The 15,315-nt window shown below is 36.6% G+C and overlaps 1 protein-coding gene across 5 annotated transcripts in view; it reads right to left on the bottom strand.

Annotated features, from left to right (window-relative positions):
- ZFYVE28 (zinc finger FYVE-type containing 28) overlaps positions 1 to 15,315 on the bottom strand; it is a 159,460-nt gene that overhangs the window by 79,716 nt on the left and 64,429 nt on the right. For all 5 annotated transcript variants that reach the window (XM_074865611.1, XM_074865610.1, XM_074865608.1 and 2 more), the window contains exon 2: positions 2,834 to 2,974. In XM_074865611.1, the coding sequence (XP_074721712.1) occupies positions 2,834 to 2,974 (141 nt within the window). The remainder of the gene's footprint in view (positions 1 to 2,833; positions 2,975 to 15,315) is intronic.

The following is a 15,315-nucleotide window of genomic DNA, read 5'->3' on the forward strand; positions in this document are numbered from 1 at the left end:
ATAATAAAACAAAATAAAATTTCAAAACATCATCTGTTAATCAAGCAGACAGTATCAGTAAATCATATGAAAATAGCAACCCAGGAACAATTAATTAATTTCAAAATCAGATGAAAAGGCGAAAAGTCAAGGGATTTGAGAAATCTCTGTCCCTATGAAACACTAAAATCTGATAGAAAGACTATGTCTCTGTATAGTTCATGGAGATAAAAACTGGGAATAATCTGGAAACCTTAATAATACATGGAAAAAAATGTATAAAATTGGAAAAAAGAAATCATGCAAAAAATGGGAGTTTGGTTAACTATGTTCTGGGTCACAAGTTCCTTTTCAAAAGCATTGCTTGATGAGTCAGAAAGACCACATACCTAAAAAAAAAAGTCTCAGAATTGTGTGATTGTTGTTGCAGATATAACAGAAGTATTGCACAATGTCGCTGTTACCCTACTTTCACATGCACAACGTTCCATTAGAAGCATTTTGACCTCAGGGCTAGCTCCTTGTTCTCCATCTTCCTCAAACTCCGCCATACCTTAGGACTAATCCACAATTTTCCTCTTGCCATGAAATATTTGATTAGCAAATACGTACATTCTGAATCCTTACTAAAATAGTGCTCTTTCTCTTTTTTGGCATTTACATGACAAATTCTTAAAAGGAAAAAACCAATAAATATTGCTTTCACACAAAGTACTACAAAATAATGTAAGTCCTAATTAGCAAAGCCATTTTTGACATGACATTTGATGATGATCTGACCTATTCTGCCGAACTTTGAAAATTAGAAATTACAAAAATAACTACATGAAAAAACCCAACTATCTCCATCTTTTCTTTCAGCTTTAGCAACAGATTGTTTTAGTAACAGCAATCTGTTTGACAAATGAAAAGAAATTACCAGGCATCAGAAGGTATTAAGAGTCACAAGGTGGTGAGTCACTATATAACAAGCCAAGCAACTGACCAAGGAGCTATCCGAGTCTTCATTTCTTGCATTCCTATAGGTGAAACATTCAGAGAAGCTACTGTTTGAACAGAACAGCTCCTCAAGTCTCCCTATACTACAAGTAACAAATTGGAAAGCCTGTGCACCTGCAGAGAAACAGGGAATAAATTGTCATCTCCAGGGATGCAACCACAAACACGATGATCCTGCACCATGATATTGCTCATCCTCACTTATTATCAGAAAACCTTTCTTAAAAAAAACCGCCTGGAAAGATTTTTGCCTACAATGTTTGTGGAATGTCCATTACTGGAGGTTTGATAAGTATTTGTGAAGAGTGATTTACATACAGCTGATCCATCACACAGAAGACTAAGGTCAGTGACCTTTCAAAATAACTCTCACCTCTATTTTTTACCCTCCAAATCACTGAATTTTGACAGTTATTAAGCTTACAGATTGGTAAACCCTTAAACTTCACAGTTTTCTCCAGGGACAATACAGTAGAAAACTGAAGATATTCAAAGCAGGCAGAAATATTCAAATTGTTTCTGACATAACAATACATTGACTGTCAACTCCTTCTCTGTAAGCGCCCTTCAAAAAACCTACACTTTTAAAATCCAGTTTTCTTGCAAGCAAGCACATAGTATCTGACTTTTTTCTTTTCAGACTCAGCTAACTTAATGTGAATACTTGCTATAATGATCAGGGCACTGTTCTTCAAACTCATCTTAACTTGATTAGTGATGAAACTTTTCCACATAACAAAGTTTGGTACATTTTATTGTTAGTAACAGTAAGAAATTCTACCAAGGGGTGAATCAAAATACAGCCTTTACACTTAACTGCCAGTTTTTACTTGGTGGAGATGTAAATGAATCTTTACTACTAAGGTCCTTCCACTTACAATTCTCCTAGGTCGACAGCAAGTGTTTACTTTTCATACAGAAATCCTCCTACCACCTGAGCATGGCGTATTCTGGACTTGAACACTTTGGTTTCAAGTGTTTTTGTCAGATATGACTGGGAGAAGTAGTACCAAAGCATTTGTGCAAGTACGAAGTATACCACAAAAGTAGTTTCTACCTCTAAAAATTTGAATTTTATTGTTGAAAAACTTGGTGTAGAATGGCATTCAGCATGACAGGGAGAGTTATATTTTTTCCATTGCTTTTCAATTTCTGAACTTTTTCTTCCGAATAAATCAAATCACAAAACCATCCAAGTTAGAGCTAGATTTGGATGAATTGGTCTTTCCAGTGTCTGGTTCTTCTCCCTTCAAAGTATCACTCAAAGTATAGCCATAGTTACAGCAAATCTCTCAGAAATCTTTGTCTAGGTGAACCAGATTATACAACAGGAACTTAGACACAGATTCATACTTTTGAAATAATTTACAGGTAAAGACCATCTTTCGCTTGGCTCCTCAGTAGCTCCTCTCATCTTCAGGACTATTCACATGAAGCAGGTAACATTCTTTCCAAAAAATCAGCAAAGCTACCAGCTGTCTTCACATAGTTCACTTACTAATGAAAAACTATCAGATTCATGAAGTATGAAAGCTGAGCAGCTACAAAAGAATGGCTACTTTATACTGCCTGAAATTTTCAAATATTTCTCAAGTTCTAATAAGCTCTGTAAGCTTATTTTATATAAAGGAAACAAAGTCTTTAATGTGTGTTCTTATTTAAGGGAAACCATCAACACTCTCAAATGAGATGCAGTAGATTTAATTTATCATGTTTTCAAAAATATACCCTTTAAATTAAGGCATGTATCTACCGACCAAAGGTTCGGTTTAAGGGGATTTGACAATAAAAACTACTTAATACAATAACATACACAAAAATGTCAGTGAAATCAGGAAGGTACCATCTTGATTACCTGACAAGAGCGAAACTGGTTGACTAGCAGTGTACATCTCTGTGGATCTTTTCTTCCATCCAAACTGTCCAGTTCAGCTGCTACTTGATTTAGTTCCTCATCAGCGTAGTAGAACTGAGCAAGGAGCTGCGGGTCTGTTCTCTGTATTGAAGACAGAGACATATACAATATCACATTACTTTTGCAACTAAAACCCCACTTCAGATAATTATATTTATTGTGATTTTTTTTTTTTTTGAAGTGTAAGACATAAGTAGCATGGCAGTAAGTAAAAGAATGATCTTGAGGTATTTACACACACAAATTTTTTTCTACTTTGAATAAAAAAAAAACTCTTGCAGAAGAACTTGGAGCATTACTCAGCTACTGTTATCTCCAAAACCAACCGGCATTCTCACTACTTGTGGCATAATTACCTGGTGAAGCAAACAACTGAATCACAAGTTTTGTTTATTAAACAAAAGTACACTTCAGTTCTACAAAAAACAAGACAAAATTGCTTTCCAAGTTAAAACAACCCCCCCCAAAATCTATCAAGCAATGTGATAATCTATCAAGCACTGTGGTAACCCCTACAACATGATGCACAGTGCTGCCTGGTCAGAATCCTCACTTTGAGGATCACAAGAATCAAGTCACAGAAGGGAGATGTACTGAAACTACCAGATGCATTAGCTGCACCAAATAGCGAAGACTTCACAAAGCAAATAATATGACTAAATGAAGCATTACAAAGAAAAAGTTACACCACAAGTCTTCCAAGTGGCAAAGAACAGAATTATCACAATGGATTTTTGGCCACATTAAAACAAAATAGCAACTATAATATGGAGAAGAGAATAATAAAGGAATGCATATCAAAAATATTGAGAAATATTAATAATAAAAGTTTATAAAAGGAAATATTTTAAAAATATTGGAAATTCTGACCCCTGTGAAAGCTTTCATCAAAATATTGGAAAAATAGCACAGATCAGTATGCGGAGAGAGGAGATAAGAATTTTGACTGTTAAAGGAGTGGAGATACAAGTGGGAGGGAGAAAATAGCTTTTTGTACATGCCAGCAACTTGGCATGGGCCAAGATTCATGGACTCAGATAAGCACAACCTCATATTCTAAAGTAGTCAGTAAAACATACAGAAAATTTGCAGATGATGTGTATAAAATGAAAACAGTGTTTTAATCACAGTGTAAGAAACATTAAAACTATACTAACTGTAGACTGGGAATTAGAATTAGTTGTCACTAGATGAAAGAAAAAATGCCTGATACTACAGAAAACAAACAGCTGCAAAGTATCTGAAATTGATTCTTAATGCACTAAAGAATGAAACAACGCAAAAATACTTTTAGAAGGACTAGGTTATGTATAAAATCAGTAAAAATAAAGACCAAGTTGCATGGAAGCAGACTCAAACATTGAAAGAAAAAAAATAACATAGGGAAGAACCTCCACGTAATGAAAATCTTTGGGTAAAAAAGAAAACATTGTTTTTATAAACTAAAAAAAAAGCAGAAGCATAGAAATTACCAAGCAGCAACACATTTTAAATGACAACTAATGAAGATGTACAAGATAAGTACAGAGCACAACATGTACCAACAGAAACAAGTGTAACAGTGAAGAAATTAGTCAACAGCAAAACAGAAGATAACATCACTTCAAAAGACAACATCACCAAATACAACAAATGGCAAAGGACAAAACCACTGAGGGTGTAATGAGGAAGCATATGTTGTGAACCATAACATTTTCTATCTGAAACACAAAACATTTACACTACTGTAAAAGGATAAAATACCGAAGTTCTTAAGGAATGAGCATGTGGATGCAGCGGCATCAGAAATGCTGCTGGTAGCAAACCACAGGTTTAGAGCACTAATAGACATGATAAAGGTCTACTGGAGAGCTGAATCTTGTGCTTCACATACACCCAGTCATGCAGCGTCAGTCCAGAAGACATGAGCTGTCTGCTTTCACACAGGAAGATTAGTAGCAAACCTCTGCCAACAGCAACGCAGGTTCAGAAGTGGTGAGAGCAAAATAAATGCTGTCAGGAATACTTAAAAAAAAAGGCAGTTTCATACTTAAAAAAAATATTTTCAATAGAAGGTCCCACAACATATTGTTAAACTCCCTATTTTAGTGTCCACAAGATACATATTCTGCAGAAGAATTCTTTCAGGCCTTCCTAGCACAACAGATTTAAAACCTGCACAGCTGATTAGTCCCTGAAAAGGAACAATGGAGTATTAACACCTTTTGAAGAGAACAGTATACATCCTCCACACTTGACAGGATCAAGGAGTTAACTGCTACAAGTATTTTATTGCCATAAGACTTAAGGGAAAAGATTTAGTCTTATAAGTGATGCCAAATATGCCCTCAGTGTTACATGCTGAATTGGTTCTCAGTCAGCAATTTAATGAGACAACAATCATCCCTGAAAACAGAAGCACCAACTCCTGTTCCTACACGCCTTATTTGTGCATGAAAATAGTGAATTTAAGGCTACCTTTAACATTGCTGTGAGCCATCACACTGCCCAGCGGCTTCCTACATCACCACAATCACCCAAATTCTGAGGCAAGACAGAAACAAAACATCTTTTCAGGCAGCTGAAATGTAGTAATGAAAGTGTTAAGGTTTTTTTTTCTTCTTTAAACAGCCACTTTCTATGAAATAGAGAGCCTTTCCAATCATAAGATTCTTCCTCTTATTCCTTTCAATGTTGTCTTTTATTAAGCAGTTTCAGTGCCCGAAGTGTAAGCTGTCAAAAATTTAGTCTTGAATAATGTCTTCACTATAGCCTTGACACAAAGGTGCCCAGGGAGAAATATAAAGCTTGCGATATATGGTCACAGAAACAAACAAAATTCAAAATGAATGCTAATAAGAGGGAGAGCCTATAATTGAGCTACTAAATTTAATTTTGTTTAGTTCTAAACTTCTGTATTTATAAAGCAAGGCTTAGTAAAGCATTTCTTTCAGCATTTCCCCATCCAATTATTTTTATTATTTCTGATTTTTACCTTTTCCTTTAGCATTTATCTACATCCATTAAAACTTTCTAGACAAAGTTGTTAACCAAAGATGCAGGAGTTTATGCGTAGAATTGCGGCAAAGCATGACTGCTGATTTGTAAGCATCTAAATTGCACTGAAGAAGCAAAATATAGCAATGTATTAAGACTGGTTCAAGTAAGACAAGTAAGGCCGTGATACTCAGCTCCCATATGGCTGATGTTTTAAACTGGAGGAACAGAAGTTTTAATTGAGTTCTCTCTACTGCGTTATGTTTGGCATGGATTAGTAGCATGATCTTTGATTAATTGTGTCAATCATATGTGGTCCCTGGCAAGCTGAAGCTGCATGAAACTAAATCTCTTAGCAGGGGGCCATTTAGAACAAATAACCACAACTTTCTAAATTCAATTTGTTCCAACTGGTACAGCAGAAAATAAGAGATAGCACCATGCTCAAAGCCAATTTTTACTTTCAATTTATGAAAATTATCATTCAAATAATTCCACCCAAATCACTTATCATTCTTTGGCAAAATAAGAATTAGTAATTCCAATACTCAGCTGCTTAAATTAACAGAATGACTTCATTTGAAAGCACCTAACAGAGAACCTACCACCTACCCTGGTAGCTTGTTTCAGTAATTAATCATTTACCATCAAATGAATGCATCTAATATCTTGTTTTAATTTGCTGGATTTCAACTTCTAGACACTGCTCATTTTGCCTCTTTCCACTAAAGCATCGAGTATTTACGTTACTTATATTTGCCTTTTTCTGTATCCACAGACTGCGATAGCCCCTTTAACCATATCACCACTGTAGGTTGCACATACAGTTTCAGGATTTGGGGGAGGGGAATTTTTGTTTGGTTGTTTTTCAAGGGGGTGTGTGTGTGGAAGGTTTTTTGTGTGTGGTGGTATTGTTGTTGTTTTAAATCTGTTATCATCCCACTCTCTGGAGTGTGAGCTATCAAGGTAGGAGTCTCATTCTATAAGTACACCCTGCATTCCTTCTGTCTAACACTTCTTTATATCCCACATGTAATATTCAAAAGGATTCAGCCCACCAAATGGTCCAGGTTATTCTGTGTAGCTATATTGCCAGTGCATAACCTACCATACCACTGGAGTACATTCTCCACAGATTTGAAATCATCACTTCATACATGGGTCATAACTTACTATCCCCATTTGTATGATACACATGGACCATCACTCCAGCCAGTACAAAGACAAGAATCAGCATACCATCGGTTACTTTTTAACATTTAGCCATGTCATGTAATAACACATAATCTTTTTAAATGAAAGATCAGTTACTGAATATTTATTTTAATGATTTTTACTTTTTATTATGTCCCACTCTCATTAGGTCAGAGATGAAAATCAGAAGACTGCCTACCATCCACAAGGTCAAAATAAAACTGTCCACATGAAAAAGCTCTATTAACTATTGAACTGGTTACACTTGGGTTTTGCCCATGAAGTCTTACCAATGAGTAGTGAATAGGCCTAGCGTTAGTTCAGTTTGTTACATAATGAATTCTGATTTGATTTTTCAAAGAGGATTTATATGGACTGTAAGAGAATGTTGAAAGGAAAATATCTTAAGAGACTTGTTAGCTACAGGTTATTAGATAAGTAACAGGTCTGTAAGGTTACTTATTGCATGTTATCAGATGAAAAGATGCTATTCTCACATCTTGTAAACAAGCTGGTCTATCTAAACCTTAAGCTGTCACTAAAAGAAGTGTCAACTGGGAAAGGAAGAAATTTTATCACAGACTTCTCAACACAGGACAAAAGTAAACAGCTAGACCAAAAAGTGATACTACAACAAGAAGCTAGGGTGCCAAGAGATCAATCGCAAACCATACAGTAATTCTGTAATTTAATAATCGCCTTGAAAACCACATTTCCATAAATAAGGGTTCTTCTTGGGGAGGATTTCCTCCTTTTGAAACAAACTTGCAAGCATCTTTCGCATGATTTTTAACAACAGTTCTCAAGTATCAATACTGCTTCTTTTTCAAGTAACACACAAAATATCTGTCATCTTATAAACATAACTGACAGCAGCACGTAATTTGAACATTAAAGGAAATGTTTCCCCCAAGTTCCCATGATCATTTGTAGGGAAGTAATGATATTCTTCAGGCTTTTTCTGTTATACTGACATCACAACAGGAACAGAGTCCCCCCACCACCACCACAGAAAGAGAGACAGAAGACATCATCATCATCCCAAAAGAGCCAATGAACCAAGGGAACCATGCAGACAAGCAAGATACCAGCTAGCAATATAACTATCTTCTGATGCCTGTCAGTTATCCTGTGGAAAATAATCCTCATTTTTGAATTGCTGATCTAAAGGCTTCAGAACAACAGCTAAACCCCAACCCTGCTTAAAATAAAACCCATGGACCTGAGATAAAAGGCTCAAGATCTCCCTAGTTCACTGGCACTTTTCCAGCACTAAGCATTTATGTCTCTCCCACACACTCAAAAACCCTGACTTGATCCCCATGGGAAGAAACTATTCGGAAAAGCATTAATTATGTTTTGCCGATGGTAAATCCAGATTGCTCTTTGACAAGAGAACAAAGCAAAGCTACATCCACCGGGGTAACTTTTCAAGTTGTACATGGTAATGGTAAAAAGTGCATTTTACACAAGTACATGTATTTTATTACGCATTGCAGTAACTGCATTCACAATGACAGGACAATATTGGGTGAGAGTCCATGTGTGGTACTTTTAACTGCTGTAGGAGCCACATGACACTACCCTTCCTTAGCCAGGAAGGTTAACAAACAACTGCCTGCTCAACAATTTCTATTCTGCTACAACTCTAACGGCTGAAGGGAAAAGTTTTAGAGAAAGGCCATGGCCTTCAGTAAGGGACAGGGTGGTATAAATGTCTCTATTACTGAGGGCCCAGTTGTTCTCAGTCTAAATCTGCTGTCGACTATATTTTCAGGGAAAGGAAAGGAGCACATTGTCACATAAAGAGGATCAACCTCAAACTTTCCATTCCCTGAAATAAATGCTGCTGTTATCAGACCGTGCCAAATACGAACAATTACTGCATAGCCCAGAAATCAGAAAAGGGACTTCGCAAGTGAAAGCACATTCCCTTTGAGATGGGAATTTGGAAAGGCTATAGGTTAAGAACTTGATCCTACTCTGTAGTGCACAGAAAACGCTGCCTAACATTTCGGAAAACAACTCATTGTATGAGTTGACAACGTGTTCTGTTCACAAGGCAGAATTAGGTCTTAAGCATTTTAAATATAGCCAGTGACGAGGCAATGTAGTATTTTTAAAGCTTACAACTGATGTTGCATGTAACTAGTTTTAAGCTAACTGAACTTAACTAAGACTTACGTAACATTACCAGAAGGGAAAAGTGTTTTGTTCTGAAATAATAGGATTTAGGTGCAAAGTCCTAAGTTTGTTCATTGCCAGTGTGAAAAATAACAGACTTACAGTGACAGTAATTTATCCCATTGAAAACTGACTACACCGGTCACAGTTGTACTAGTAGGCTTAACTGGTAGATGACAAGTTCCAAAGACTTAAGGTTTTTCTTCAGAAAAGGATACCAGCAAGTTGTTACATCAGTTCATTTTTCACCTCACAGGCAAGCAAATGTACTCGCATCCTTCCTTTGGACAGGTCCTTTGAATTTTTCATTGATTTCTAAATACTAATAAATAACAGTAGGAAACAATCATTCTCTAACAGGTAGGTGAGCCAAAATTTCTGATAGTTAAATTCAAATGGCAAATTCTAGTAGCAAAAATATTTCTTCATGTTAAATGAAGGAGGAACTCTGCTACTCCACATATACAGATGTTTTGGGGGCTTTTTTGTTTGGTTTTTGTTTATCTTATTTAATCTACTGACCATCTGAAGTGCTATCTGTTAAGGAAAAAAAGGGAAAAAATTCCCTCAACATTCATATTTTGTAGAATCTAATCAAGTCTTAAACTGTTGTTGCACATGCATAGAAAGAAAAAGGACTGAGGTTAATCAGCAATTTGTAAATGGTCATGAGGACATGTGAAAAACAAGCACTGTGAGGAACACTCCAGCCTGGTTAAAGCTTTTCCAGCTGCTCTGTATTTATCTACAGAATATCATTACACAAGCAAGAAAGACAGGTGAACAGCTTGTTAACACAATAAAATGCTAGCAGCACCTTGAGCAAAAAAACCCAGTGAGATAATGATTTATTGGACAACAAAAATCAGGTGGATAAGGTTTTGCAATACTAGCACACTCTCTTCAAACACATTTAAGTGCTTTGCTTCCCCTACAGAATAGTATACCACCAACCCTCCAAAAAAGAAAATCTGATAGTGGTCACACTGAACTAGAGTAGCAAATGTTTGAGACTGCCACGCAGTCGGTTTTCACTCATGATGGATTAAGTCACCATACGAAGTTTCTATTTTTGAGTGTTCATAATATTGATCTAGAAAAGCACGTGCTCAAATCCATATTTTCTGAGGGAAATACATAAGCATATGCTGAACACATATTACTTAAGCTTTCAGACATGCACTCTGCTGAATAGGAGTGCCAGGCTGCTGAACCGCAGCTTCAATTTCTAAGATAGACAGACTTCAGGAAGAAAAAAGATTTTGCCGTGGGGAAGCCCACATGCTAAGCAGGCGTGAGAAGTGATGGAGCAGCCACTTTTTGCATGTGAAGAGTGGGTAACCTGCAATGCTACCTTTTTTGCCTCCCAGATGTGCAGGTCCAATATTTTGCTTCTGCTTAGCAGACCTGGTAGAACACCAGTTTTGCCTTGCTGTTCAGTACCAACCTGTTTTGAACAATCTGCCATATACAGCGTTTTACTTCTGGATCATGAAATAAATGCCTTAGTTAACAAGGGCATAGACAAAACTCTAAGAAGAGGGAAACCTGACCCAGCAACGAGTTCAAGCCTGCTGACTATGAAAGAGTTACTCCGTAGTCTTTCTCAGGTAGTGACAGGCATAGCACATTCCTTAGGTTTCTTCATATTGAAAGTGCATCTTTATTTTTCTTTACCTCAGCAAACTTGCTTATGAGTCTGAGTTGTTCTGTATCATATTTTAGTAAGAGCACAGTCATCTGTGTAAAGTTGCTCATACATAACCTCATTTGCCTTGTAGGAGGCTTTCAACAAGCTCAGGTTGAACACCTTACCAGATGTTCAGGATTTAACTACCTTGGCATCATACCACTAGCACAATCAATCATTGCAACAAAAAGATTTAATCAGAACTTTGTTCCAAAACACATCTGTTCAAGCCCAGTGATGAAAGAAACTGCTCTTACAGCCCTCAGCACAGAAACTTTTCCCAGCTTCTGCCTTCTGACAAAAACGTCAAGTGAACATCTGTGTAAGTAAAGTGTAAGTAAATATTTTGATCTTATTTCTACTATTTCAGCTAAAATACATAAACAAGTAGCTTTGAGTGCCATCATCAAACTGGGTTTCCTATTCTGTTTTCCAGATAATAGCAAACTTCAGTTGATGTTCATCCGGTGCTCACTACAGCACCTATCTGTGGAGATTCATCCATGTCTAATAACGAATGGACTCAAGACGAAGTCCTTCAGTTGGAGCATTTAACACCATCACTCTTTGCAGAAAATGTCCACCTCCTTTTAGGTAGAGACCTACATAAAGTTTTAGGAAACTTTCAGGAACTTTCATTGCTTTTAAGGACTTGATACTGAGATTAGTATCCTTTTTCCAAGCATGCTTGAACATCAACAGTGGCTTTGAAAATTACCAGAAGATGGACAAGAAGAGTGACAAGAAAGGCACCACACAGACCAACAGCAGGACCACAGAGGACTTTAAACCATACTAAAAACTTTTGAAACGGTATTCAAATACACAAGAAGCATGTATTTGCTGGAAGACAGTAGACTGAGTGACAGTGCATGGGAGAAAACTCCCCTGCATCCCTGCTCCTACCTCCTGCTGAATCGAATCTTTTTGCTCAATTAAGCATTCCTGGGTCTTTTCAGACAATATCCTCAAGGTCTGTCCTTGGTCTCCTGGTCATGCAGAAAATCTCTCCTGGGAAACAAATGGGTTTGTACAGCTATTCCTGTTTTCTGTACTAGCTCAGCATACAATTTCAGTTTGGCCATTTCACCTCATCAGCATGCATGCTGGGTGAGCTGTATCAGTCTTCAGCTATTCCCCCCCCTGCCCCAGCCCTGCCCAAAGTGGTTCCTTTTAAATCAAGACACAGAATGCACGAAAACTAAACAGACATTAAATACAAATATGAATGCTTTTCTGTTATATATTTTCTTAAGATGGACAGTTCTATGTTCATTTATTGAGAGGAAAAATTAAAAAACAAATGAACAACAAAAACACAAAACACCCCCCCAAACCCTCTAGTCACTACATATTAGTGATTCATAGAAGGATTTAAAAATCACATATTGTCTTTTTTGGCAAGATCAAGTTTCTCAGACCTGTTGGCATCCTGCTTAGGTAAATACAAAAACCACAATTATGGTACTACCTATTTAATGAAAAGACGCTTTTCCCACATTCCCAAAAACAGCTTTCAGAGCAGCTGTAATACATAGAGCCTATTGCCTAATTCATCAGCAACATCACTTTCCCATTATAACTATACACATTCAGGTCCTCCCCAAATGCATTATGCAAACTTCTGGTTGCCAATTATTTTCTCTAGTATGCTAAATGACACCAAAAAGAGGTGCATTAATTACAGAACTGCCATTAAAAGCAAGGAAATGCATTACCAGTAATGCTTATTGTAATATTTACAATGCTTTGGCAAGAATACGATTCAAATTAGTTTTCCTTTGTTATATTTGATAATAGCATCAAAACACACCACATTGGAGACACCAAAAAAGAAAGAGAAATCTGATCTTTGAAAAATGAAGCATGTTTAAGTAATGCAAAAATATTAACTCATACATGTACAATTCATTTTGATGTAGACACCTACTGCAGGTCTTTATCAGCAGACAATAGTAGCCTTTATCTTCCACTGCAGCTGAACTTCCTTCTCTACAACCACTGCTCTATACAGGCTCTACACCCCAGTCAGACTCCAGAAATGAACACTAACGAGGGACACCATACCAAAATCGGAGCTAGACTCATGACTTCTCTTGGATGTAATGGGGCAAAGAATTCCATTGAGAACAGTGAATATTTTTCTCTGAAGAAAGTAATCAACGTTAAATCAACACGTCAAAAAAGTTTCCTGACATTTCTGAAATCAAAGTTCTTAATTATTCCCAGTAATTTCAAGACTACTCTGAAAATAGATACTAATACCTGCATCCAGACTTATACAGCTGTCAACCTAGTTACACGATCACATTATTTGCCTAGAACATGGGAACTTGCTCCAAAACAGGCAAAAATAACAGTTGTCATCTCCCATCCCTCAGATTTTTCCTGCTCAAGCCTTTCTGTTTTGTGTAACAAACCTAAAATGGACATCAGAACTTGGAAGTACTTTCCCACTGCGGTATCTGCTTGAACCAGACAAGTCTCCCTCCAGCTCAATCAATACTTTGTTGTTCCACTCAAAGGTTCAAAGATGAAAGCTGCAGAAGGACCCCTCCAGATTTGCCATGAGCATGGTGGTACAATTTCCTTCTGAAGGTAGGAGACATCTGTTCAAACCTATTGAACTAAAATCTCTTTCTTGCCCTTACTCACTACCTTAGAGACAAGCTTGCATCCGAATTCAGCTCCAGTACCTGTAAAGCCTTTTCAGTTTGCTCCCTCCAGCAGCGATTACTGTTGCACCAGCCCTGAGTCACAGCTCTGCTTTTATTTTCAACATGGGCAAGCCTGGAGACTGCAAATGCCTATAAAACTTCAGGGACTACCAATAATGATCTACAAAATCTCAAGGCATTATTAAACATAAAAAACTTGTTTTTAACCTATATATATATATAAAAAACACCCAAGGAACTGTGGAGAAATTCTTAAAGGAAACCCATATTTTGCACTTCTGTGGCAATTTGCAAACACACTCAAGCAATTAATTGAAAAGTCTTACAATAAAATGCTTTAGGCTATTCCTCCAAGCAGTTAGCTTCTCTAGTCAGGCAACACCTTCCTCATGTACTGAATATTTTACAACTTCTAAAGCTACACTGCTCTTCCTTATCAAAATATAGGTGAAATACAGCATTCCCTTTCAAAGAAAGTGTTGTAGGGACTGAGGGATATTTTGAAACTGCAAATAGACATGTCAATATAATTTAACTCAAGATTTTTTTGTATCTGCTATTTGTTTTCCTTGATATGATTTTTGTATTATTTGTAATTAACAATTCTATACATAGAAAATCATTACAAGATGGGCTAAATCAGAATATATCCAATAAAAGGCTCTGTTCAGGAAGACAAGTTAACTTCAGAGGATGATGTTATCACATGCCAAAATTGCACTGTGAACACAAACACCATTCAAAAATCATGACTAACATCCATAATCATAGTATGTGTTGAGAAACAATTTTTATTCATTTATTTCTTTGTTTATTTATTTGAGAAAAAAAGCAAGTCCAGAATTTATCAACTGGAGATGGCAGGCAGAAAAATATAGCCTGGAACTGATTAAGTTTGAGGATATACATACATTTTGGAGGGGTATCAAAGATTATTTATATTCAGCAAAACACAGTTATGTTTTTTGAAATTGAATGAAAACATGGCAAAGTAAATCAAGCTGGCATTATACTTCTACTCTACAAGCAGCTACTGCTCAATTGTTCATGTAACTACCTACAACAGTCTAAGGAGTAGTTAGGTCCCAATACAACCTAAGACAAAGTAAAGTGCATTAACTATAAGGGGGGTGTAATTACAGCAAGATGGTAAAAGTATCAACTGATTACAACATGACGACTCATTCTGGGGATATGCATTTATGTGTTTATTCCATATATAGCAGAATAATCTGTAAAAAAAAGGCAAAAATTAATTTCCAGGAGAGATATGAATGCAGATTGTTTCAAAAAGACCAGTTTGAGACAGGCTGTTTCTGCATTTAAATCACACAAAATCCACATGTGAAATATAGTAGTCATTGTTTAACATGTCACTGTATGCTTAAATACTGCAATGAGGAAGGCAAAAGTACAGGATACAAAAAAGCCCAAACTAAAGCACCCAGGTTAAGAGAAGCTAAACCCAGTATTAGTGTTGAGAACAGGACAAATGTAGGAAAGAAACATATAATTGAGAAGATGGATTTCTAAGCCCAACACAAACCTCAGCACTCTGAAAAGCATCAAGATCCACAGTAAGCCCAGCCCTTCTCACCCGTATCTTCTAGGCATCAAATCTCAAAGGTAACTTCTAAAGCTATGACAAATGCAGGCCTCCTAACAAGATAAATCCTAGAGTAAATGAGGCAACTTGAATT

The sequence above is a fragment of the Strix uralensis genome, chromosome 4 (assembly GCF_047716275.1).
Source record: "Strix uralensis isolate ZFMK-TIS-50842 chromosome 4, bStrUra1, whole genome shotgun sequence".
NCBI classification, from domain to species: Eukaryota; Metazoa; Chordata; class Aves; order Strigiformes; family Strigidae; genus Strix; species Strix uralensis.